Here is a 25,488-nt window from a genome sequence, read left to right on the forward strand (position 1 = left end):
CCTGTTTCGTTTATCCTTTATAATTTTTCTGTTCCAGGATTTCTTTTGGAGACATGGGTCATTTTACCTGAAACTGATAGTATTCTGGAAAACTTTTCGAGTAATAAAACAGCAGAGTCATTACTCCTATCTCCTAACTTTAAAGATTCCAGTCCTTTGACTATGGTTCCCTGTCCTGTTTGTTTTTACTGGCTATGGAGGGGTTGATAGTGTGTCTTAAATAGAAGCCAATGGATGCCCTTATGTCCGACATAGATTTTCTTCTTTGTATCAGGATTCCTTTAGATCATCAGCTTTGAGAACCTAGTGTAAGTCATTGTTTTAGAAGGTGTAGGTTTGTAGAATGGCTATTTCTTTCCCCTCTCACATCCTTGATTAGCTTCAGAGTGATTGTCATTTTTATTCTGATCATGACCCTATGACTTAAACAGTATGAAAAGTTACTTATCACCTAATGTGGAGATAAGTATTTCCTTATACTTGAATGTATAAAAAGAATTGCTTATTAAAATATTAGAACCTAAAAAACTGTATAGTTTTTGATATTTTATTCTTAAAGGAATAGTTGACATTTTATTGTTAAAGAAATAGTTGTTTTTTTTTAAATCATCAATGGCTTAATCAGATTTGACCTTATCCACAGCTTCGATTAAAATGGCCCTTTTTAGCTGGTCATAAATTATGTTAGCTGGTCATAAATTATGTTCCAAAAGCCAGTTTATTTCAGACTTGTATATAGCACCAAGCTTTGAATACCTAAGCTCTTGTGACCCCCCCCCCCTTTTTCTAACATATATAGGCAAGATGCAGGAAGAAGAGGGTGAGGATTAAATGAGAAGAACAGTTATTTGATTTCTGTTTTCTATATTTGCTTGATAACATTTCTTGAATTGATGCAGACTTTATTCTGGTAAAGTCTCTGTTTTATTCCTCTCCAGAACAGAATATGCCTAAATATTGCTGTGCTTGGGGATCGTGAATTTTCCATGAATGTTTTTCCATTTGAGGATTAGTAACTTTTTCTCACAGTTTCAGAGGATTAAAGAAAAAAAGGCTATTGGTAGCTTCCAGTCAATATTGTATGAAATATCCATATATTTATTCTATAGAAATTTGTAAATTTGTAGTAGTCTGCAATGATTTTGTTTTCCTCCTATGAAAATGACTTTCTCTGAGACTTTATATAACATTATATATTTCCAAATAAAAACATTCTGAATAATAGTTTAAAATGTACAGTAGATATTTTAAATGGATTTTATTTGATTTTATCATATGTTCATATATTTTAGAAATATGTTTTTGAGCCAGAAGGAATTGAAGCAATGAAAAATGAAGTCTTTTCACAAGAAATCTTCAACTCTTGAAATGTTAATTGGTTGATTTTTAGATTTTTCATTTGAAAAAAGGTAATAATGAGGATTCTTACTGTGAGGAGGAGGTATTTTAGGATTGTCTGAGTATTGGGGTTCATTGAGTTTTACTGTTTTTTCAAGTCATCGAGCACATCCTGCTTTTTTATATTGTCCCAAGCATCAGGGATTTTACCTTTATTTATAAATTTTTTCTGATATTTTTCTTCTAGCTTTGATCTGAAGTGAGAGACAAACCATTTCCAGTATGGCTGGGTAGATGAGTCTGGGGTGATGCTCCACATTGGCATACTCCCCTCCTGCCTGTCGATAGTTCTTATATGGGACTTTCCAGTCATCTCTAAAAACCAAGAGAAGATCGCTTGCTACCAAATTAGTACAGCAATCAATGACAAAATTGTCTGTTTTGTAAAAATACCCTCCACTAACAGCGTAAGGACGGTGGAAGGGAACACTGTGGTCTCCTTCATGTCCAGGGATTGTGTTTGTACAAATTGCTCCACAGCAGGGACACTGTTTCCAGCAGCCAGAGAGATGTTCAGAGAGCATTTTCTGAACTGCCAGAACCATTTCTTGTTCAGACATATTCAAATAGTTCTCTTCTACTCTCTTCATTGTGGGATCCAAAGCTTCACTCATAGCTTCTTTGAGAAACTCAATATCTTTTATCTCTTGGTGTTCAATGCTTATCAAGTCTTTTCTTGGAAAGATCACATTACTGCCTAGGTGGTCACAGAACAAATCCAACCACCCAGACACAGTGCTGCTTTTATCTTTGGCTATTACTGTGGATTTATGAATAGCTGAGAGGATGGCAGTCTTGATATCATCTAAAGTTGTTTTTAAAAAAGTCTTTATTTTTTCACTTCCTTTGTCTGAACAATATGTTTTAATATGGTTTTGAATGTAATTCCTAAAAAATGATTCTGAATTATGAAGGTAATCCCAGTAATTATCAAAATTTTCTTCTTCTGCCAGAGAGATGAGAATGTGTTTCTCCAGGTTAGACTTGTTTCCGTTGAATGCTGGGCAGTTAGCTCGCATGTCCCCAGCAATTTTGAGGACCATTTGTTCCCATATGGTGGTAGAGACAGCAGGAGTGAGTTTGTGCCACAGAAAATCAACAAATGTTTTGACTGAAGTTGCTCCTTGACAAGATATCTTAAAACTCATGAAGAAATCCTCTTTCTTACTTTCCAGATAGTTTACAGGATCATTTGCTCTCTTGAATGCCCTGTGCATATTCTTAAAAGTCTCTGATGCTTTTTGGAATAAACACAAAGATAAATCAATTTCATATTTACTTGTAAATGTGTATCTTCCCTCAGTGTTTGCAGATTTCACTTCTTCATCTATTATTCTCAGGATTTCATGGAAATAATTTGGATTGTAATCACGCTCTTGTGTCCAAATATCCTTAATAGTTTCAGTATATCTTGAAATAATGTGATCAGTAGTCTTATCTATGGACATTTTATCATAGCCCTCTAATGTCCTTGTAATTATGTAATATTTCATGTTCATTTTGACATGTTTGTCATACTTGATTTGAAACTTTTCTCCAGGATTTTCCTTCAGTGTGTCTACAATATTTCTCTCCTTTTTGAAATACTCCAAAAGGATGTTTTCAGAATCCACATCAATGTTAGGCTCTGTGACTGGAGAGAGAGTTGAGGACACAGCACAGACCCATTTTTCCCAAAGTTGATTGAACTTCTCATGTAGCTCTTCCTCACTCAATTCTGTGCCTTTGACAGTTAAAGCCAACCTTCGGCTTTTTTCTAATAATTCCCTTTTCATAACCTGACTTTTTGCTGTCCAGTTTTTCTTGACTTTTCTTAAAACTAATAAGTTCATCAGCTTTTTTTTGGCTTTCTAAAATAAGTGCCTCTGTAAGGATCATTAGCTTATTTTCAAAATTTGCTTTCCACTGAACCAGTATTTCACTATCTGGATCTTCATTAAAATACTTTTCAAGTTCTTGCTTGATGGCTTCATATTTTTCTGTGACTGGCGCCTTAAATGTGCTTTTTCTGAATGTCTGGATTTTCCCATTCTGAATCTGGTTGATTAGCTGGTTCTGCAAACCCAGCACATGACTCCTCAGCTCCCAGGTCCAGTAGTTATACATTGTTTCCAGTTTGCTCATGGCCATGACTTCTCGTGTGTTCCTGAAACTGAAAATAAAGTTCTCATTCACCAGGGCTCTCCACAAATCTTGGACTCGGAATTTTACATCTGATATCTTCATGATGCTTCCCCTAGATTCCTGTTTGGCTATCAGAAGAATTCTACTTTTCAGTTCCTGGACATTGTGGCTGTAGCGAGGATTGGGAGGGGCCATTGGAGGATTGCCATCCCAGAGGTGAGCAAAGTAGTAGACATGAGTATTGACATCAAACTTAATGACATCACTAAATCGGGTTACATCTGAATACTGTTCTTGTTCAGCTGCTTTTGCTGCCATTTCATCTAATCTCTGCTCTAGCCGCCTTCGTCCTTCCATAGTTTGGTCTTTAGCTGTAACTTCCCCCACATTCTGATGGACAAACAGGCAGCTTGGAGAGATTTTTACTTGTTTCATCCTCAGAAAGGCTTGGACAACTATTTGTAGAATATCTTGCATTTCTGATGGATTTTCCCCAAAAATGTTAATCAGAGTCAAGTTTCCAAGTCCAATAACAAAGGTTGCCAGCTCATTGTCACGATTCTGGGATTTGCTGCTGAGTTCTGGGGCCCGAAGTCCTTCTGTGTCCACAACAAGCACAAAGTCAAAGCCCAGTTCCTCTGTAAATGTCTCCTCCACCTTCAGGAGCTGCATGTAGGCGCCTCGGGTACACCTCCCAGCACCGACAGTGAACTGCAGCCCAAAAAGGGCATTCAGCAGGGTGGACTTCCCTGAGCTCTGCAGGCCAAGGATAGAGAGAACAAACAGTCGTTTGTCTCCAAGTTTCTCAGAGACCTTGTCAAAAATAGCTGCTACCCACTTTAGAGGCACATATGAAGCATCCCCATCCATCAGCTCAATGGGAAGACCAGATATCATTAGATCTACAGCAATCTGGGGAAGGGAGAGAAAAAGGTTATCTTTTGTGGAGAAAGTTTCTTCCAGAACTTCATAGATCTGGCCTATTTCTCTGAGAAGTTGTTCAATTCCCAAGGTGCAGTCAGTAATCTCTGTAGAAATAGCTTCTATCTCATTTTGCCAGTGTTTCAGGGAGGTGTTCTTTGGCGCTTTTTTCTTTTCTGTTTGTACCAGTGACCACAAAGCCTTTTTCTTTTCATTCAGTTTTTCCAAGTGTCCTGCAGTCAGGTTGTCCAAAGACACACTCAGCCATTGTAAGAAGTAGAGTTTGGTATGAGTTTCTGAATGGTTTTGGATAATTTCAAGGACAGATTGCATTAACTTCATTGAGAGGAAAGGCTCTGGTTAATTGTTGCTGCCGTATTATTCGTTTTTCTGCCTCAATCTCACTCTTGTGTTGTTCAATGCTCCGGTTTCCCTTTTCTCTCAGATGATAGAGTTCTTTGTCCTTTTTACACCAAAGATGCCACAGGTGTCCCTGAAGGGGTAGTAAGTTTTCCTTCATCTGAGATATCTGCATTTCTCCTAATAGGGCCATGAGAACCTCTGCCTTTTCTTTGGCTTCCTTGCAGTCTCTCTGGTCTTCATCAATAAGGAATCCTTGCTTACGAGCAATCTGGGCACAGTCCTCTAAGCTAAAAGTAGTGTCAGAGAGCTCTAGCAAATGTCTGATTGTAGTTTTGAGCTCCTCTGTTAATTCTGCCTCATTTCTGTTCCTGATCCCAATTCTCACTTTTTGGCCAGAATTATTGGCTGTGGTTTTTTCTTTGTCATCAAGCAGACAGATCAAAGGTTTGGATAGCTCACACAGGCCACGGATAATTTTTCGGTTTTCTTGATTGCCATCAGAAGTTGCCATGAGGACTACAATGAGAGAAGAGATCTCCTGCAGGAAGGTGAGTTGCTTCTCATGTTCCTTGGCATCTCCATGCAGATTGGTGAAGGTCAGACAGTTGTCAAATCTGTCCTCGTCTTCACCCCCAGGACAGAACCAGCAGATTTCCACTACACCCCCCATCAAGAGACAGTCTTTGCTACTCCCTCTGCAATGGCGATGAAAAAAGGTATCATGTTTACGTTTACTGAGAATACAGTTCATAATCTGAGATTTGGAAGCAGAGAAGCCATTTCCAACCCTAACAAAGGACACAATGGGGGTAGAGACACGACACATTTGCTGATTCTTGTAATTGTTCTTTGCTGAGTCTTTTGTTGATTTCCTTGCTTGCTGCCAGCTTCTCCTAATTTGACTGAGAGACCAAAGAGAGAATTCAATTTGAGAATTGCAAGGATTAGGTATAAGAAGAGGGAGGGCAAACTGGCAAATGGAAAGTTTGGCCAGAATATATTGTCTAGCAAAATCATCAGCACAGTGAAGAATTGCCATCTGAATATCCATAGGGTGAATATGGGGTCTGGAATTAGGATCTGAAGGATTAGTGGGACTATCATTGTCTTCAAAAAAATCATCATATGGATCAAAAACCTCATTTTTCTGTTTTGAGGCACTTAGATAGACTTGATTCTCTGTGTTTCCATCATCTTTGAAGACCAGATATCTCAGCCCATAATCCAACATCAGTAGCTTCTGCAGGAAGTAGAAGGGAAGCTCCCGTTCAGAGCTGGGCTGGGTGTTGTACACAGAAGTCTTGTAGATCAGATGGAAATGAGCTCTGCTCATCCTCTTTGGGTAGTAGTGTTCTAGGCCTAGACGCTGGAGCAATTCTAAGAAAGCTCCATTTTCTGTGGCCTCCCATTTGTTGTTTTCATTATCATGTGGTTCATGAGGCAGTTCCTTTTCATGGAAGATACTTTGCAAATGTTTTCTCACTTCATCCATTTGCAATGAAGGGGTGGTGGCTTCATAATTCCCATCAATGAGCAGACTCAAGTCTTTCTCTAGGTTTACCCAATCATGATCTGCTCCAGGTTTGGTGAGGACATCTGCAACTTCTTTAGTCAATGATTGTCCCATGTACTGTCTTATAAATGTCAAACGTTGTGTTTTCTCCTTTGGAGAAACAGCTGTAACTCCAACAGTGGCTGTCAGACCTGTGAGCACCACGAATGCCTGAGCCTTGTGGCTGCAAATATTTTTGAGCTCCTGGTATTTATCTTGGGCAGTTTGCATTTCATGCACTAGAAAGTCTAACTCATCACACCCCAGGAGATACTGAAAAGTCTTGTTTACCATGTGGTAACCTGCGCCAGTTGCAATGGAAAGTAGCAAGAGCTGTATGTCTGGCTGCTCTGTCTCTTGGAGGTAATTCAAGAAGCAGCGAAGAGACAGGCTGACCTCATACGTGGCCTTTCTTTGTGCTTCCTCCACTATTTCTGGGGACTCGGACTTAATCTTCACTTCCATGAAGTCATTTTTGTTTTTTTCAAAGATTTTAATTAATTCAGAAAATTGGGAGATTTTGATATACTCTTGCTCTGACTCTGACCTGAAGATCCACTGCATGATGGAATGAGCCTGAGGAAAGTTTGTCACGCTATAGATGTGAGGATCCAAAAGGCTGCGCAACTGAGATTTAATAAATTTTGTTTCATAAATGGAATACCTTTTGCAAAAGTTGACAGTGTTTACCAGAAAATTCTGCAGATCCCTATCTGTCAGGCATATGTGAATCCAAGTGTCATAACTTTTTAGTTTTTGACTCAACATTTGCATGAAACTTATCAGTTTTTTAAGCTGCTCTTCAGGGTCAGATACCTCCCAGGATTTCACATCCTCTAGGAAAACCCTGGCCTTCTTCACAACACTGAGTAATTCTTCTACACTCTGGATCTGGGTAGTGAGGCCAGTCAGAGCAGTGTAGCTGTCTTTCAGGCACATAGCTACCTGAAGAGGGTGTTTAAAATCACTTCTGTGGCTGGAGAGGATGATGTCCCAGACGGGCACCAGTTGAATTCCCCGGTCAATGACACACCAGGTTCGATTACTAGCAACTAGGCCAGCTTTCCACTGGAAAAGGTCATTTGCTTCTGGTGGGCCACCTGTCTGCGCTGAAGATAATTGGATTTTGGTTTGGAGATTTTGGGAGCTTGTGCTCTGAGAGTCTTCTTTTGAATGAGAGTCTGTCACAGCCACGTCTGTAGCAACTTGAATTCCAAAGCCACTGTAGCTGCCCCTTATGTAAATATCCAGGGCCTTGGCTGACTGCTGTTTCACTTCTGCCAGCTGTTCACTTTGGAAACCCTCTGAAATGGCTTTCCACCAGTAGATTCCTCCCAAGTGCAGAGGGCCCTGGTTAGCATGAGAGCCAAACCTGTGGAAGAAGGCTTCACTCCTGGACTTTAGCAAAGGAGTCTGTCTGAGCCTGCAGACTGACCCAGAAGGTCTTCAATGCATTTTAATTCCTGGAGAGCAGCCTTGGATAACTGGAGCTGATCAGTGGGAAAGTGGCAGGAAGCCAGCGGGATGTAGCTGAACTTGGTTGAGCAAAAATAAGAGTGCTCAGAATGTGATTGTTGGGTTTTCTTAGATTCTGAATGTATGCTGTGATGTACACTAGCTTTCAGGCTAAATCCCCAACCTTCACCTTTGGCTGAGGCAGTTGCACTGAAGCCCAGCTTCTCTATCGTCTGGGTGAATGTGGATTCTGCTTGAGAAGATGTAAATTCTCTTGTTTCCATCCGTGTGCCCTGCTCAGGGCCAAAGAGTGAGAAGTTCTTTGGGACACTGAGTAGCTCCTCTCTCTTCTCTATCAAACCCCTTTCATCGCTAGTTTTGTAAATTCCCTGCAGAGCCAACCCTCCAGATGCCCATCTCACCAGATCTCCATCTGGGAGGTTCTGCCTGTGAGACAATGTCCCCTCCATGAGGTTGAGTTGTTTCTGAATGTTTTCCATGACTTCTTGTAGGGACTTTTGGGGAGGTGGCCAGTATTCTTCAGGGAATCCCCATTGCCTGCCTCAGCTCTGCCTGTTTTTTCCTCACTGCTTCTTCCTCTTGCTGCCTCCCTTCTGACAGCAAGTCTCTTAGCTCTTGCAGTGTCTGCTCTGTATGCTTCTGCATTTTCTTTATCATCTCCAGCCGAGACTCCTGTAACTCTGAAAGACTATTTGAGTGTGACATGTTAAGAAGCATCTCCAGGGCTTTTTTCTCCCAGGAATGTCGTGCTTGAGATTTCAGCTTCTGGAGGTCTTTTTCTTCCAGGTGTTGTAAGGCCTGGGCACAAGTCACACCCAGGTGTTCCTGCAACTTGGGCAACCAGTACTCGAGTGCCAGTCCTACTTCTGTCAACATCTCCTGGAGATCATGTGTTCTTTTGCCTCTGAGCAGGGGCTCATCAGGGGTGGACTTCGCTGTGGCCATGGCTGTGGGAAGAAAAGACACTCAGTTAGCCTGTGTTATGACCTTAGAAGTCACATAGCCAAAGGGTGAATGTACTAAAGATGCAAGTCTCCAAGGCTTTCTCATTTCCTCCTTTCATTGTTCCAATGAATATATTTTGTTAAAACTTCTTCTTCTTCTTCTTCTTCTTCTTCTTCTTCTTCTTCTTCTTCTTCTTCTTCTTCTTCCTTTGGCAAGACATCCTTGTGGGTGTTCTCAACATGGATTGCCTTTTAGTTACCAGGGTGAGTTGCACCTTGAAGCCTGGCTTTTGGCATTTCCTATTACACAGAATTGATTGCATGGAGAGCATTAAGCTGAGGGTTGGAGTTTGGAAACATGCATGAGTTTGATAGCCTGATGTTTGTTTTAAAACCAAGAGTGGCCAAAAAAAAAAAAAAAGAAAAAGAAAAAAAAAGAAAAGAAAAAGAAAAAAAGATGGAATCTTGCCATTTGCAATGATGTGGAATGAGTTAGAGTATTATGCTAAGCGAAATAAGTTAGAGAAGGACAAATATCATATGATTTCATTCATATGGGAATTTAAGAAACCAAACAGATGGACGTAGGGGGAAAAAAAGACAGGCAAACCACCAAACAGACTCTTAACTACAGAGAACAAACAGAATTACTGGAGGGAAGGTGGGTAGAGGGAAGGGTTAAATGGGTGATGGAGATTAAGGAGACCACTTGCTGTGATGAGCACTGGGTGTTGTATGTAAGTGATGAATCACTAAATTCTATACCTGAAACTAATATTACACTGTATCTTAACTAACTTGAATTTAAATAAAAACTTGAAAACAAAAAGAAAAAAATTAAAACAAATTATTCAATAGCAAACAAAAAACAAGAGTGGCACCACCAATTATATTTCCTCTCTTAAGTTTCTCTCAAACCTGTGTTGAGTGGTTTCTTTCCTGTCTTTCTGTCACTTCTTCTTAGGCCATTTTATGATATTTATTTACTGTCCTGTCATTTAACTCACTTGCGGATATCAGCATCATGGTGGTATAAGATGTTCCTCTTTTTTGGCTCCCTTTTAAAACAACTTATTAGACATCCATCTATGAACAAAAGTGCCTCAGTGGGAGTTGTGAGATACAGCACCATAGGCCAAGGGACATGGGAGTAGTCTCATCCTCCTGTGAATTCAGTAATAGGCAGAAGACCTCAGTATGGGCCATGGAACCAGCAAAACCAGCAAGTCTGCCCCAGCCCCCTGGCCACATTCAGAAAAAAACCTGGAGTGTGCTGTCCTGGGCAGATACTCACAGATGAAAGAATTTGCAGAAATCCAGCCCTCTTGATGGGAGATTCCTGCACAAATTTGCTGACATTGGTGGACTGGAACTGTCCATTGGCAGTGACCTCTCCAGTGGGGCTAAAGGATAGTAGATTGCCTATCTACTCCCAATTGTGTGGGACATGGCTGGAGAAATCCATTTTTGGGTATTCATCCCAGAGTATCAAGTCAGGACTGGGAGAAGGGAGAAGAGATTGGGAAAGAAGAATATCAAAGGACTTTAAAGGGACATGGTCCCTGTTGATTACACTCAAGATTTCAGTAGGAAGTCCCCCCCCCCCCCCATGAGCCTCTTGGGAGAACCTCACCCAAAGATTTCCCCACCAGGTCCAAGGGCACCCTCAATGACCAAGTGCTAAGCTGACAAATACACCCCACCTCCCATTGTGGCTGACTTTCCTGTGCATGCTCCTGAGTTCAGTGGTGAGAGCTAGTCTGTTAGAGTGCTGTTAGCAAAACAGATCAGGATTTGTGAGGAAGAGAGAAACCATACAGTTGAGCCATAGCACCACCTTCTGGAAAACAAAAGAGAAGTTTCCAGTAGCCAATCTGCTGAATTGTGACAACCAGACAAGACCTAAAAGGTTAAGAATTCTGCCACAAGAGAGAGCAAGAATAATGGAGCAGTTGTATCCATACAAAGATAGAGAAAACCCCATATATAATAGTACCAATACACAGAATACTCTGACTGAAGGGAACTAGTAAAGATTTAAGGAAGTGTCTTCCAACTTCGGATGCAAAGCAGCAAAACAACAAGGACATGAAAAATGTCATTAACGTGTCATTAACAAAAGATAATAATTCTCAATAACCTAGTTCAGAGGCATGGAATTTTGTGACCTTCCTCATAAAGAATTTGAAATACCTGTTTTGAAGAAAATCAGTGAGCTACAAAAACTCAGAAAGACTATTAAAGGAAATCAGGGGGAGATATGTAAATGAAATGACACCAATCGCTTCTCGGCCTTTTGGCTAAGATCAAGTGTAGTAAATGAAATGACACCAAAGATACTAGATCATAAAAAAGAAACAAGCAGAAATTCTGGAGCTGAACAATTTTTATCTTATTTTATTATAATTTTTTAAATAAAATATTGTGTTTATTTGAAAAATGATATAGGGGTGCCTGGGTGGCGCAGTCGGTTAAGCATCCGACTTCAGCCAGGTCACGATCTCGCGGTCCGTGAGTTCGAGCCCTGCGTCAGGCTCTGGGCTGATGGCTCGGAGCCTGGAGCCTGTTTCCGATTCTGTGTTTCCCTCTCTCTCTGCCCCTCCCCCGTTCATGCTCTGTCTCTCTCTGTCCCAAAAATAAATAAAAAACGTTGAAAAAAAATTAAAGAAAAATGATATAATTGTTTTTATAGAAAAGCCAAAAGAATCTACAAATTACTGAAATTAATAAAGTTATAAGCTGTAATTTATAAGATTAAGAAACAGATGAGTAATAAACATTCAATATTATTTTTATTTTCCCCTCAATTTTATTTTTAAAATTTTTATTTAAATTTCAGTTAATATACAGTGTAATATTAGTTTCAGATGTACAATTTAGTGATTCAACACTTACATACATCACCTGGTGCTCGTCCCAACAAGTGACTACTTAATCCCCATCAACTATTTAACCCATCCCCACACCCATCTCCTCTGATGGCCATCAGTTCTCTATAATTAAGAATCTGTTTCTTTGTTTGCCTCTCTCCTTTTTGCTCTATGCTCCTTTGTTTTGTTTCTTAAATTCCACATATGAATGAAATCATATGGTATTTGTCTTTCTCTGACTTATTTTACTTAGCATTATACTCTCTAGTTACATCATCATCCTTGCAATTGGCAAGATTTCATTCATTTTTATGGTTGAGTAATATTCTGTTGTATATATATATACCACATTTTCTTTATCCATTTGTCAGTCAATGGACATTTGAGCTCCTTTCATAATTTGGCTGTTGTAGATAATGCTGCGATACACATAGGGGTGCTTTTATCCCTTTGAATTAGCGTTTTGTATCTTTTGTGTAAATACCTAGTGCAATTGCTAGATCATAGGATAGTTCTATTTTTACCTTTTTGAGGAAACTCCGTACTGTTCTCCAGAGTGGCTGTACCATTCGCATTTCTACGGATAGTACAAGAGGGTTCCCCTTTCTCCACATCCTCGTCAATACTTGTTATTTCTTGTGTTTTTGATTTTAGCCATTCTGACAGGTATGAGGTGGTATCTCATTGTGGTTTTGATTTGTATTTCCCTGATGATGAGTTATGTTGAGCATCTTTTCATGTGTCTGTTGGCTGTGTGTCGTCTTTGGAAAAATGTCTTCATGTCTTCTGCCCATTTTTAAATTTGATTATTCATTTTTAAAATATTGTTTTATTTTTTAGAGTGATCTGCACCCAACATGGAGCTCAAGCTCACAACCCCGAGATCAAGCATCACAGGCTCTACCGACTGATACAGCCATGCGACCCTAAATTTGATTATTCATTTGTTGAGTGTTGAGTTTTATAGGTTCTTCATATATTTTGGATACTAACCCTTTATCAGATAAATCATTTGCAAACATATCTTCCCCCATTCCGAAGGTTGTCTTTTAGATTTGTTTCCTTTGCTGTGCAGAAGCTTTTTATCTTAGTGAAGTCTCAATAGTTTATTTTTGCTTTTGTTTCCCTTGCCTAAGGAGACATATCTAGTAGGAAGTTGCTATGGCCAATGTCAAAGAGATTACTGCCTGTGTTCTCCTTTAGGATTTGAATGGTTTCATGTGTCACATCAGGGTGTTTCATCCATTTTGAATTTATTTTTGTGTATGGTGTAAGAAAGTGGTCCAATTTCATTCTTTTGCAAGTTGCTGTCCAGTTTTCCCAACACCACTTGTTGAAGAGACTGTCCTTTTCCCATTGGCTATTCTTTCCTGCTTTGTCGAAGATTAATTGACTATAGAGTGTGGGTTCATTTCTGAGTGTTCTATTCTGTTCTATTGGTCTGTTTGTCTATTTTGGTACCAGTCTTGAAAACTGCATTTTGTAATATGACTTGAGGTCTGAAATTGTGATGCCTCCAGCCTTGCTTTTCTTTTTCAAGGTTGCTTTGGCCATTCAGAGTCTTTCATGGTTCCATACAAATTGTAGGATTGTTTGTTCTAGCTCTTTGAAAAATGCTAGTAGTATTTTGATAGGGGTTGCATTAAATGTGTACATTGCTTTGGGTAACACAGACATTTTAACAGTATTTGTTCTTTCAATCCATATGAACATGGAACGGTTTTCCATATCTTTGTGACCTCTTCAGTTTCTTTCATCAGTGTATCTTACAGTTTTCAAAGTACAGATCTTCTACCTCTTTAGTTAGGTTTATTCCTAGGTATCTTATGGTTTATGGTCCAGTTGTAAATAGGGTTGATTCCTTAATTTCTCTTTCTGCTGCCTCATTATTGGTGTATAGAAATGCAACAGATTTCTTTACACTGATTTTGTCGTCTGCAAGTTAATTGAATTCATGTATCAATTCTAGTAACTTTTCGGTGGGGTCTTTCAGGTTTTCTGTATAGAGTATCATGCCATCTGCAAATAGTGAAAGGTTTTACTTCTTCCTTGCCAGTTTTGATGTTTTTGGTTTTTTTTTTCTGATTGCTGAGGCTGGGACTTCTAGTACTATGTTGAATGAAAGTGGTGACAGTTGATATCCCTGTCTTATTCCTGATGGTAGGAAAAAGCTCTCAGTTTTTCCCAATTAAGGATGATATTAGCTGTGGGTTTTTCATGTATGGACTTTACTATGTTGAGGTATGCTTCTTGTAACCCTACTTTGTTGACAGTTTTTATCATGAATGGATGTTGCATTTTGTCAAATGCTTTTTCTGCATCTATTGGAAGGACCATGTGGTTCTTGTCATTTTTTGAATTAACATGGTGTATCACATTGATTGATTTGTGAATGTTGAACTACTCTTGCAATCCAGGAATAAGTCCCAGTTGATCATGGTGAATGATTCGTTTAATGTACTGTTGGATTTGTTTTGCTAGTATTTTATTGACAGTGTTCGCATCCATGTTCATCAAGGATATTGGCCTGGTGTCTTTCTTAGTGGAGTCTTTATCTGGTTTCGGTATGGTATGATTTCAGTCTTTTTGTATGTGTTGAGGCCTGATTTGTGACCTAGTATGTGATGTATTCTGGAGAAGGTCCTGTGTGCACTTGAAAAGAATGTGTATTCTGCTGTTTGAAGATAGAATGTTCTGAATATATCTGTTAAGTCCTTCTGGTCAAGTGTGTCATTCAAAGCCATTGTTTCCTTAGTGTTTTTCTGCTTAGATGATATATCCATCGATGTAAGTGGGGTGTTAAAGTCCCCTACTATTGTATTATTGTCAATGAGTTTCTTTATGTGTATTATTAATTTTTTGATGTATTTGTGTGCTTCATGTTGGGGGCATAAACATTCTATTGTTATACCTTCTTGTCGAATTGTTTTCTTAGTCATAATAAAGTGCCTTTCTTTATCTCTTGTTATAGTCTTTGTTTTAAATCTAGTTTTCCTTATATAAGTAAGTATTGCTACTCTGACTTTTTTTTTTTTTGACATCCATTTGTGTTATGAATGTTTCTTCATCCCTTTACTTACAAGCTGCAGGTGTCTTTAGGTCTAAAATGAGTCTCTTGTAGGCAGTGTATAGAGGAGTCTTCCTTATTATTTATTTATTTATTTATTTATTTATTTATTTCCATTTTGACATCCTATATCTTTTGATTAGAGAGTTTAGTCCATTTTCATTTAGAGTAATTATTGATAGATATGCAATTAGTGCAGTTTTATTACTTGCTTTGTAATTGTTTCTGGGTATTTTCTCTGTTCCTTTGCTGTCTTTGTCAGTTTTGGTCTCTCCTTTGCACTAAAGAGTCCTTTTTAATATTTCTTGTAGGGCTGGTTTAGGGGTCATGAACTCCTTTAGTGTTTGTTGGTCTGGGAAACTCTTTATCTCTTCTTCTGTTTTGATGATAGTGTTGCTGGATAGTGTATTCTTGGCTGAAGATTTTTACCATTCAGCACTTTGAATATATCATACCACTACCTTTTGGCTTGTTAAGTTTCTGTTGAGAAATCTGCAGCTAGCCTTATGGATTTCCCCTTGTGAATTAAAGGCTTCTTTTGTCTTGCTGCGTTTGGGATTTTTTCTTTATCACTCTATTTTTCAAATTTAATTACAATATGTCTTGATGTTGGCCAGTTTTGTTGATTTTAAGGAGTTCCCTGTGTCTCCTGGATGTGGATGTCTGTTTCCTTACCCCGATTAGGAAAATGTTTGCTCCTTGGTCAGAATGTGGCGAGTTTTAACTAGGTGGGGTCTGGTCTGCTTGTTAAATGAGACCTGATACTACTTCCACTAGAACTGAGACCCTGCAGAACTCTGTGGTTAGGAAATGTGTTGGTAGGGGTTTCTGCTGGTCTTCTGGGGTAGGGACCCACTGTGCTGGGACTGAGTCAAGCTTGATTGAGAAGGGCAGTCCTGCCAGACCACAGTTGTGTGGGACGAGATGTAAGCTAAGTTAGGCAGCTAGTGTCAGTGCTGGGCTGCTACCCAGGGTAGCTTTTTGTTTATGCTGAGGGGTGGGGAAGGGAAATTGTTCCAGCCAGTTTCTTTGTCCTCTTAGAGGCTTCTCCATGAATGCTGCCTCTTAGGGAGGCACTCTGAGAAGAAGGAATAAAACCCCGTGTGCATTTTTCAAATCACTGTTTCCACACTGTGTGCCCCTATGTTGTTTACCTGCCTTCTCTCCAGGAGCAGGACAGTGCCCTCTGAGCTCTAGCCCAGCCTGATAACTTTTAAAATTTCAGGCTTTAGGGAGTAGCATGGACAGGGGTTTGTACTAGTCTTCTTGGGGAGGGGCCTGCTGCACTGGGACTGAGGCAAGCTTGACCAAGAAAGTCAGTCATGCCAGAGCACAGGTGTTTGGGGCTTGGTGTAAGAAAGTTAGGCCCCAGTGTCTGTGCTGTGCTGCCAGCAGGTGGCTCTGTGCTTATGCTGAGGGGTGGAGGAGGGAAATGGTGCCAGCCATCTCCTTTGTCCCTGTAGAGGCTTCTTCATGAATGTTGCCTTTAGGGATGTGCCCCAAGGAGAGAAAATAATCTCCCTCCTTGTGTGCCCCAAGCATTCTTCAGGTCACTGTTTCCAGGCCATTTCCCCTAGGTTGTTTGCCTGACCTTTCTTCAGGAGCAGGGCAGTGCCCTCAGGGTTCTATCCCAGTCCAGCCTGCTGACCTTTAAAACTTCAGGCTTTAAGACTCACTGGTTGCAAGAATGTATACAAAGCAGCCCCTGTCATTTTCTCACCCTATGGCTTTGTGGAAATCTTGTCTTTTTGTGTTCCCTTGTGTGTTCTGACCTCTCTCACCCTTCTCCACAACCATGGCTCCCTACTCTCCACAGCACCTGTGATCCTTTTCTCCCCTGAACCACGTCTCCACACTCCCTACCTTCTTTGATGTGGCTTCTTCTCCCCCTTTAGATATGGAGTTTGTTCTCTCAACCTTCAGATTGGTTTCTTGGGTATTTAGAATAATTTGATAGTTACCTAGTTGTATTCCTGGGATGAGACAAGCCTAAGGTCCTCCTACTGTGCCACCATCCTCTTCTAGGTGATTTTTTTAAAAAATATGAATTGACTCCCTTTTGATTGGCCGAAGACATGGAGGCAATTGCCTGTTCTTTCACAATGGCGCTTGCCCATCTCTCAGGACCAACTGACCCATGTTCAATTGCTGTTGACATGGAACCTTTCTCCACTTCAGCCTTCAAAGTTTTTTTTTTAAGTTTTTAAAAAATTTATTTATTTTGAAAGAGAGGGAGAGAGCATGCTTACATGTGCATACATGAGAGCAGGGGAGGGGCAGAGAGAGAGAGAGAATTACAAGCAGGCTCCATACTGTCAGCTCAGAGCCCAACATGGGGCTTGATCCCACGAACCATGAAATCATGACCTGAGCTGAGATCAAGAGCTGGAAGCTCAACCAATGAGTCATGCAGGTGCCCCCAGCCCTCAAAGTTCTCATTTGAATATTTGCTACTATCACCAAGATCTGCACCAGTGGCAGCTCCACCTGGGCCCATGCCCAAGGCTTCAAGTCTCACCACAGTGGCCTTCCTACTCATTGTGGCATAGTGGCTGTGGTGGCCCTTGGGGGGAACCCATGTTCTCTGCCCCCCACTTGCTTCCATCCTTCTTGCATGCATCACCAAATGCCAGCCATGGTTGTGGATGGGCCTATCACTCCCAACATTTTCAGGGCTAGGTCATTCAGCAAGTGGGAGTTTACATACTTCTTAGTGGGTTTCAACTTCCATTGACATCATCCTGTTTATATCAACCAATATCTTTTCTGGGGTCTAATGAAGTTTGGCATTGGGTACCTTAACCAAGCATTTGATTCATCTTGTAGCACTACTTCTGCTTACCAAAAGTAGCCCACTAGGCACTTGCATTCCACTCCTGGCTCCATGCTAGCAAGGCAGGCTTCTTAGCCATTTGAAGTTTGAGAATAGGTTGAAATAGTTGTGGTTGAAGACCCTAGTCATTCACTTTACTAGATAAAACTTGTAGGTTTGTTTGTGAGCATGCCAGCTATCCTGAGGGAAACTTTGGAGGAAACCAGCTACTAAATGGTTCGATTAGTCTTTTGCCCCTATACACAGGTCAGATAACCAATTTGTACATCAGGACCTTTACAGACCTTCACCAAGTTTCCTTTGGCTTCACCATTCCCAGACATAGTTCACCATCTTTCAGGTCCTAATACGTGTGCTCGTGCTTTACTTCCCTGGTGGATGAGATGGTCTGGTGATACACCCTCAGCAGACTAGAGAGTAGAGCTGAAGAACTTAATGAATGAAATGGAAAATGCAATAGAGAGCATGTACACAATAGTAGATAGAACAAGTGAAAGACAGAATAAGTGAGTTAAAGGACAAGAAAATTAAATAACCCAATTAGTGGAGATTAAAGAAAAAAGATTGAGAAAAGAGTGAAATCTGCATGATGCATAGGATTTTATAAAAAGAAAAAAAATCAGAATAATAAGGATTCCAGAAGGAGAAGAGGGAAAGTTGCAGAAAGTTTATTTACATGAATAATAGCCAAGAACTTCCCACACCTGAGGAGAGAATTGGACATCCAAGTTTATGAGGCCAAGAGATCACTCTATTATCTCAGTGCAAAAAGACCTCCAAGACACATTATAATGAAACTGTCAAAAATCAAGATAAAGAGAAACTCCTAAAATCCAGTGAAAAAATGATGGTAGTCTACAAAGGAACCCCCATTAGGCTATTAGTGCATTTCTCAGAAGAAACCCTACTGGCCAGGAGAGACTGGAATGACCTATGTGAAGTGCTGGAAGAAAAAAATTGTTAATCAAGAATACTCTAAGTGGCCCCCAAAATAAGAGTTATGGACCAGATGGCTTCCCAGGGAAATCCTACCAGACATTTAAAGAACAGTTTAATACCTATTCTTCTCAAAGTGTTCCAAAAAAAAGAAATGGAAGGAAAGCTTCCAAACTCATTCTGTGAAGCCAGCCTTACCTTGATTCCAAAACCAAAGACCTCACTAAAAAAGAGAAATACAGGCCAAATCCCTGATGAACCTGGATGCAAAAATCCTCATCAAGATACTAGCAAATTGAATTCAACAGTGCATTAAAAGAATTCTTCACCATGATTAAGTGGGATTTACTCTGGGATGCAGGACTGGTTCAGTATTTGCAAATTAACATGATACACATAAATAAAAGAAAGGATAAGAACCGTATGATCCTTTCAATAGATGTAGAAAAAGCATTTGACAAAAATACAGCATCCTTTCTTGGTAAAAATCCTCAAGAAATTCGGGATAGAAGGATCATACCTCGAGATCATAAAGGCCATATACAAAAGACCCACAGCTAATATCATCTTCAATGGGGAAAAACTGAGCTTTCCTCCTAAGGTCAGGAATGTCCACTCTCACCACTGTTGTTTAACGTAGTACTAGAAGTCCTAGCCTCAGCAATGAGACAACAAAAAGAAATAAAAGGCATCCAAATTGGCAAGGAAGAAGTCAAAGTTTCACTCTTCTCAAATGACATACTCTGTGTGGAAAACCCAAAAGACTCCATCAAAAAACTGCTGGAGCTGATACATGAATTCAGCTAGTGGCAGAACATAAAATCAAAATACAGAAATTGGTTACATTTCTATATGCCAATAATGAAGCAGCAGAAAGAGAAGTTAAGGATTCAATCCTATTTACAGTTGCACCAAAACCCATTAAATACCTAGGAATAAACGTAATCAGAGAGGTAAGAGATCTGTACACTGAAAACTATAGAAAGCATATGAAAGAACTTGAAGAAGACACAAAGAAGTGGAAAAACATTCCATGCTCTTGCAGTAGGAGAAGAACAAATATTGTTAAAATGTATATATTACCCAAAGCAATGTACGCATTCAATGCAATCCCTATAAGAACAACACCAGCATTCTTCACAGGACTAGAACAAACAATTCTGAACTTTGTATGGAACCAGAAAAGACCCTCATTAGCCAAAGTAATGTCAAAAAAGAAAACCAAAGCTGGAGGCATTACAGTTCCAGACTTCAAGCTGTAATCATCAAGAGTGGCAGTATGGTATTGGCCCAAAAATAGACACGTAGAACAGTGGAGCAAAATAGAGAACCCAGAAATGGACCCACAAATGTATGGCCAACTAATCTTCAACAGAGCGGGAAAGAATATCCAATGGAAAAGTCTCTTCGGCAAATGGTGCTGGGAAAACTGGACAGCACCATGCAGAAGAATGAAACAGGATCACTTTCTTATACCATGCACAAAAATAAACTCAAAATGGATGAAAGACCTAAATATGAGATAGGAAACCACCAAAATCTTAGAGGAGAAAACAGGCAGCAACCTCTTTGACCTCAGCTGCAGCAACTTCTTACTAGACATGTCTCTGGAGGCAAGAGAAAGAAAAGGAAAAATGAACTATCGGAACCTCATCAAGACACAGACTTCTGTATAACGAAGGAAACAATCAACAAAACTAAAAGGCAACCAATGGAATGGGAGAAAATACTTGCAAATGACATATCAGATAAAGGGTTAGTATTCAAAATCTATAAAGAACTTGTCAAACTGAACACCCAAAAAACAAATGATCTAGTGGAGAAATGGGCAGAAGAAATGAATAGACACTTTGCCAAAGAAGACATCCAAATGGCTAACAGACGCATGCAAAGATGCTCAACATCACTCATCATCAGGGACATACAAATTAAGACTACCATGAGATACCACCTCACACCTGCCAGAATGGCTAGATTAGCAACTCAGGAAACAACAGATGTTGGCGAGGATGTGGAGAAAAGGGAACACTTTTACACTATTGGTGGGAATGCAAACTGGTGCAGCCACTCTGGAAAACATTATGGAGCTTCCTCAAAAAATTCAAAGTGGAACTACCTTACAACCAAGTGATTGCACTGCTAGGTATTTATCAAAAGGATACAAATGTGCTGATTTGAAGGGACACATGTTTATAGCAGTGCTATCAATTATAGCAAATTATGGAAAGAGTCCAAATGTCCATCAACTGATGAATGGGTAAAGAAGATGTGAGAGATATATATATGTATATCACACATATATATGTGTGTGTGTGTGTGTGTGTGTATGTATGTACATATATATATACATATATACACACACACAGACAATGGAATTTTCCTTGACGATCAAAAAGAATGAAATCTTGTCATCTGTGACATCATGCATGGAATTAGAGTGTATTATGTTGATCAAAATAAGTCAGAGAAAGACAAATATTGTATGATTTCCCTCATATGTAGAATTTAAGAAACAAAACAGATGAACATAGGGGAAGGGAAGGAAATATAAGATAAAAACAGAGAGGGAGGCAAACCATAAGTGAGTCTTAAATGCAGAGAACAAACTGAGGGTTGCTGGAAGGGAGATGGGGGGGGGAATGGGCTAAGTGGGTGATGGGCATTAAGCAGGGCACTAGTTGGGTTGTGCTCTAGGTGTTCTATGTAAGAGAGGAATCATTGGGTTCTACTTCTGAAACCAATACTACACTGTATGTTAACTAACTTTAATTTAAATAAATAAATTAAAAAAAAAGAATGCTTGGGGCACCTAGTGGCTCAAAGTTGAGTGTCCAACTTTGGCTCAGGTCATGATCTCATGGTTCATGAGATCGATCCCCATATCAGGCTCACTGCTGTCAGCCTGTCAGCACAGAGCCTGCTTCAGATCTTCTGTCTCCCTCTTTCTGTCTCTCCCCCACTTGTGGTCTTCCAAGAAATAAATAAATATTAAAAATATTAAAAAAATAAAAAGGAATACTCTATCTGGCAGTTATCCTTTCTATATGAAGGAGAAATAAAGGCTTTCCCAGGCAAACAGCAATGAGGGATTTCATCACCACTAGCCCTGCCTTGCAAGAAATACTGAAAGGAGTTCCTCAAGCTGAAACAAAATGCTAATTAGTGGCATGAAAACTTATAAAAAATACAACATACTGGTAAAGATAAATATTTAGAAAACTCTAATTCTCTAACATAATGTGTTTACCACTGAATGCTGTAAGAGTTAAAGGAATATTAAAAATAGCTATAGCTATTATAATAATATATAATATAAATAGAGGTAAATTATGGTATTAAAAATGTAAAAGGAGGAAGCAAAAGGGGGGACCCTTTGTAGGCAATGAAAACTAAATTGCAACCAACATAAAAGACTTTTATTTATGAGATGTATAAGCCTCATGATAACCACAAATCAGAAACATAGAGTAGATTCGCAAAAGATTAAAGGGGAAACAGAGTATATCACCACAGAAAACAACAAATTTACAACGTACTCGGAAACAGAAGGAAAAAGAAACAATAGAAATATAAGGCAAACAGAAAGCAATTAATAAGATGGCAGTAGTAGATCCTTACATATCAGTAACATTCCTAATGTAAATGCATTGAACTCACCAATCAAAAGGCACAGAATGGCTAGATGGATTAAAAAAACAAGACCTAACTATATGATGCCTACAAGAGATTCACTTCAGCTTTAAGGAGACACATAGGTTCAAAGTGAAGAGATGGAAAAAGATACTCCATGCAAGTGGAAACCAAAAGAACGTGGAGGTACCTTTACTAATATCAGACAAAATAGACTTTAAACAAAAAATGGTAACAAGAGACAAAGAAGGTCAATATATAATGATAAAAGTGTCTGTTCATCAAGAATATATAACAGTCATAAAAAGATAAGCACCCAACCTCAGAGCACCTAAATATATTAAGCCAATACTAACATATCTGAAGGCAGAAATAGACAATAATGCAATAATAATGGGACATCAGTACCCCACTTTCAGCAGTGGGTAGATTATCCAGACAGAAAATCCACCAGGAAACAGTGGGTTTGAAATACACATTAGACCAAATGGACCAAACAAACATTTACAGAACATTCTATGCAACATCAGCAGAACATACTCCTTTCAAGAGCACATGGAACAGGATACATCATATGATAGGACACAAAACAAGTCTTGGGAAATTTAAAATTAAAATTATATCCAGTATCTTTTCTGACCACAATGGTATGGTACTAGAAATCAATAAGAGGAGAGTTGGAAATTTCCATATATGGAAATCAACCAACCCACTCCTGAACAACTGATGAGTCAAAGAAAAATTGAAAGGGAAATAGAGAAATATCTCAAAACGAATCGAAGAGGAAACACAACATACCATAACCTATAGAATGCTTCAAAAGTAGTTATGAGAGGGAGGTTTATAGATATAAATAGGTATATTAAGGAAATATAAAAATCTTAAATAAAAACCCTGCCCTTACCCCTCAAGGACTAGAAAAAGAATAAACAAAGCCCCAAATTAGTAGAAGCAGGGAAATAACAAGATCAGAGTGGAAATAAATGAAATAGCAGAAAAATAGTAGAAGAATCAATCAAATGAACAGCTGGTTTTATGAAAAAGTCAAAATCGACAAGCCTTTAGTTAAACTAAGAAAAAAAGACTCAAGTAAATAAAATCAGAAATAAAAAAGGAGTCATTAAACCTAACACCACAGTAATGCAAAGAACTATAAGAGATTATGATGAACACGTATATGCCAATGAATTGGATACCTGAGAAGAAATGAATGTATTCTAGAAACATACCAACCACCAAGACTAAATAAATGAGAAATAGAAAATTCTGAACACACAGATAATGAGTACAGAGATTGTATTGATAACCAAACTCTAGACACAGTACACCCCAGGACCAAATGTCTTGACTGGTAAATTCTACCATACATTTAAAGAAAAATTAACACCTTTTCAGACTCTTCCAAAAAAAGTGAAAAGGAAGGAATACTCTCAAACTGATTTTATGAGGTCAGCATTATTCTGATACCAAAGCCAGATAAAGGCACTACAAGAATACTATAGACCAATATCTTTGATGAATATAGATGCAAAAATTCTCAACAAGATATTAGCAAACTGAATTTCAGAACACATTAAAAGGATCAAGAAAAATTAAAGATTAAAAGAAAATTAAAAGGCTGTAATGTCATGTCAATTATACCTCAATTAAAAATAGAAAAAAGGCAAACCAAAGAATGGAAGAAAATGTTTGCAATGTATATGTATGACAATGGACTGGTATCCAGATTATATGAAGACTCTTTTAGCTCAACAGTATGTAAGAGAATGTAATTAAGATGGGCAAAAAGCTTGAACAGTTAACAAAATAATACATTTAATGTTCAATAAGTAAATGAAAAATTGGTCAACATCAGTCATCAAGGAAAGGCAAACTAAAACCGCAATAAGATAGTACTCCTCATTAGAATGGTTAAAATTAAAAAGACTGACAATATCAAGTGTCAAGGAGAATATAGAGCAACTAGAATTCTCATTACTGTTGGTGGTAACTATTTTAGAAAATTGTTTGGAAATTTCATAAGAGGTTACATATGCACCTGCCACACAACAATGAAATTTCATAGGTATGCATTTAAGAGAAGTAAAAATCTATGTTCATACAAAGATTTTTGTATAGAGTTCATAGCAGCTTTTTTCATAATAGCCCCAAACTGGAAATACCCTAAAATGTCAGTCAGTAGGTAAATAGAGAAACACAATATGATATGCAATGAAATGCTACTCAACAATACAATTGAATAATTACTTACACTTGCAACAACATGGTTGAATTTAAAAATTATGCTGGTGGGGGGGTGCCTGGGTTGCTCAGTCTGTTACATGTCTGACTCTTGATTTTGGCTCAGGTCATGATCTTATGGTTGGTGGGTTCAAGCCCCACATCGGGCTCTATACTGGTATTATGGAGCCTGCTTGGGATTCTCTCTCTCTCTCTCTCTCTCTCTCTCTCTCTCTCTCTCTGTCCTTGCCCTGCTTGTGTGCTCTCTCTTTCTCTCTTTCTCCCTCTCTCTCAGAAAAAAAAAAACAAAACCTTAAGCATAAATAAATAAATAAACTTGAAAAAGTAAAAAAAAAAATTAGGCTGGGCAAAAGAAGCCATCAACAAAATAATACATAATGTATTATTCCATATATATATAATACATAATGTATTATACATAAATATAAATATAAAAAAATATAATATATATATATCGAAATAATTTATAGTAACTAAAATCAGTGGTTTCCTAGGGGTGGGACAGAGGGAGGGATGGACTGCAAAGGAGCACTGAGAATCTTTTAGGAGGATGAAAATGTTTTGTGCATTGATTGTAGGAATGGTTTCAAGGTTTCAGTGATTTCAAGTTGGTAAAATTCATCAAAATATGGAAGGATGCATTTTATTGTGCACAAATTATTTCTCAATAAAGTTGACATAAAAAATTTCTGTCCTCTAAATCCTGCTCATACTTATCTCTGCTTCGGTCTTGATTTTTATATCTGGAGTGTGACATATCTTGAGTACCTTACATTCATGGTTGCTTTGCTTTGGACAAGAAAACCATTCTTCCCATTCCATTTAAATGAAAATTGGATCCTGCCTCCTCCACAAGCTTTTAGCTTCCTCATTTTCTTTTTAATGATAGATTTCTTAAAGAAAAATAGGAAGGAAACTTGAAACTTAGCACTTCTGGCTCAATAAACATTTGTTGGTGACACAAACTGATGAGTGCATCCCATGCACTTATTATTTAGTCTCACTTCTGCCCTCACAATTTTATGGAAAAATTCTTTTTAAGCCATATTGATACATTCCAATTACCCAGTCTAGGGTGTATCTCCAGTATATTCATCCTGCTCAGTCCTGTCTAGGGACCTTCTCTTTGTTGA

The 25,488-nt window shown here is 38.8% G+C and overlaps 1 protein-coding gene and 1 pseudogene across 1 annotated transcript; one reads left to right on the forward strand and one right to left on the reverse strand.

Moving 5' to 3' along the window:
• Nucleotides 1–847: 847 nt before the first annotated feature.
• On the reverse strand, nucleotides 848–8,779 carry LOC122483508 (interferon-induced very large GTPase 1-like). The gene is given in 6 exon segments (XM_043580536.1): nucleotides 848–1,657; nucleotides 1,659–3,164; nucleotides 3,166–4,779; nucleotides 4,781–7,770; nucleotides 7,773–8,358; nucleotides 8,360–8,779. Coding segments are annotated over 6 exon segments (7,293 nt in total). The 3' UTR covers nucleotides 848–1,480.
• A 2,279-nt stretch (nucleotides 8,780–11,058) lies between these two features.
• On the forward strand, nucleotides 11,059–11,266 carry LOC122484622 (annotated as a pseudogene).
• The last annotated feature ends 14,222 nt before the right edge of the window (nucleotides 11,267–25,488 follow it).

The sequence above is a fragment of the Prionailurus bengalensis genome, chromosome D1 (genome assembly GCF_016509475.1).
Source record: "Prionailurus bengalensis isolate Pbe53 chromosome D1, Fcat_Pben_1.1_paternal_pri, whole genome shotgun sequence".
Lineage (NCBI taxonomy): Eukaryota > Metazoa > Chordata > Mammalia > Carnivora > Felidae > Prionailurus > Prionailurus bengalensis.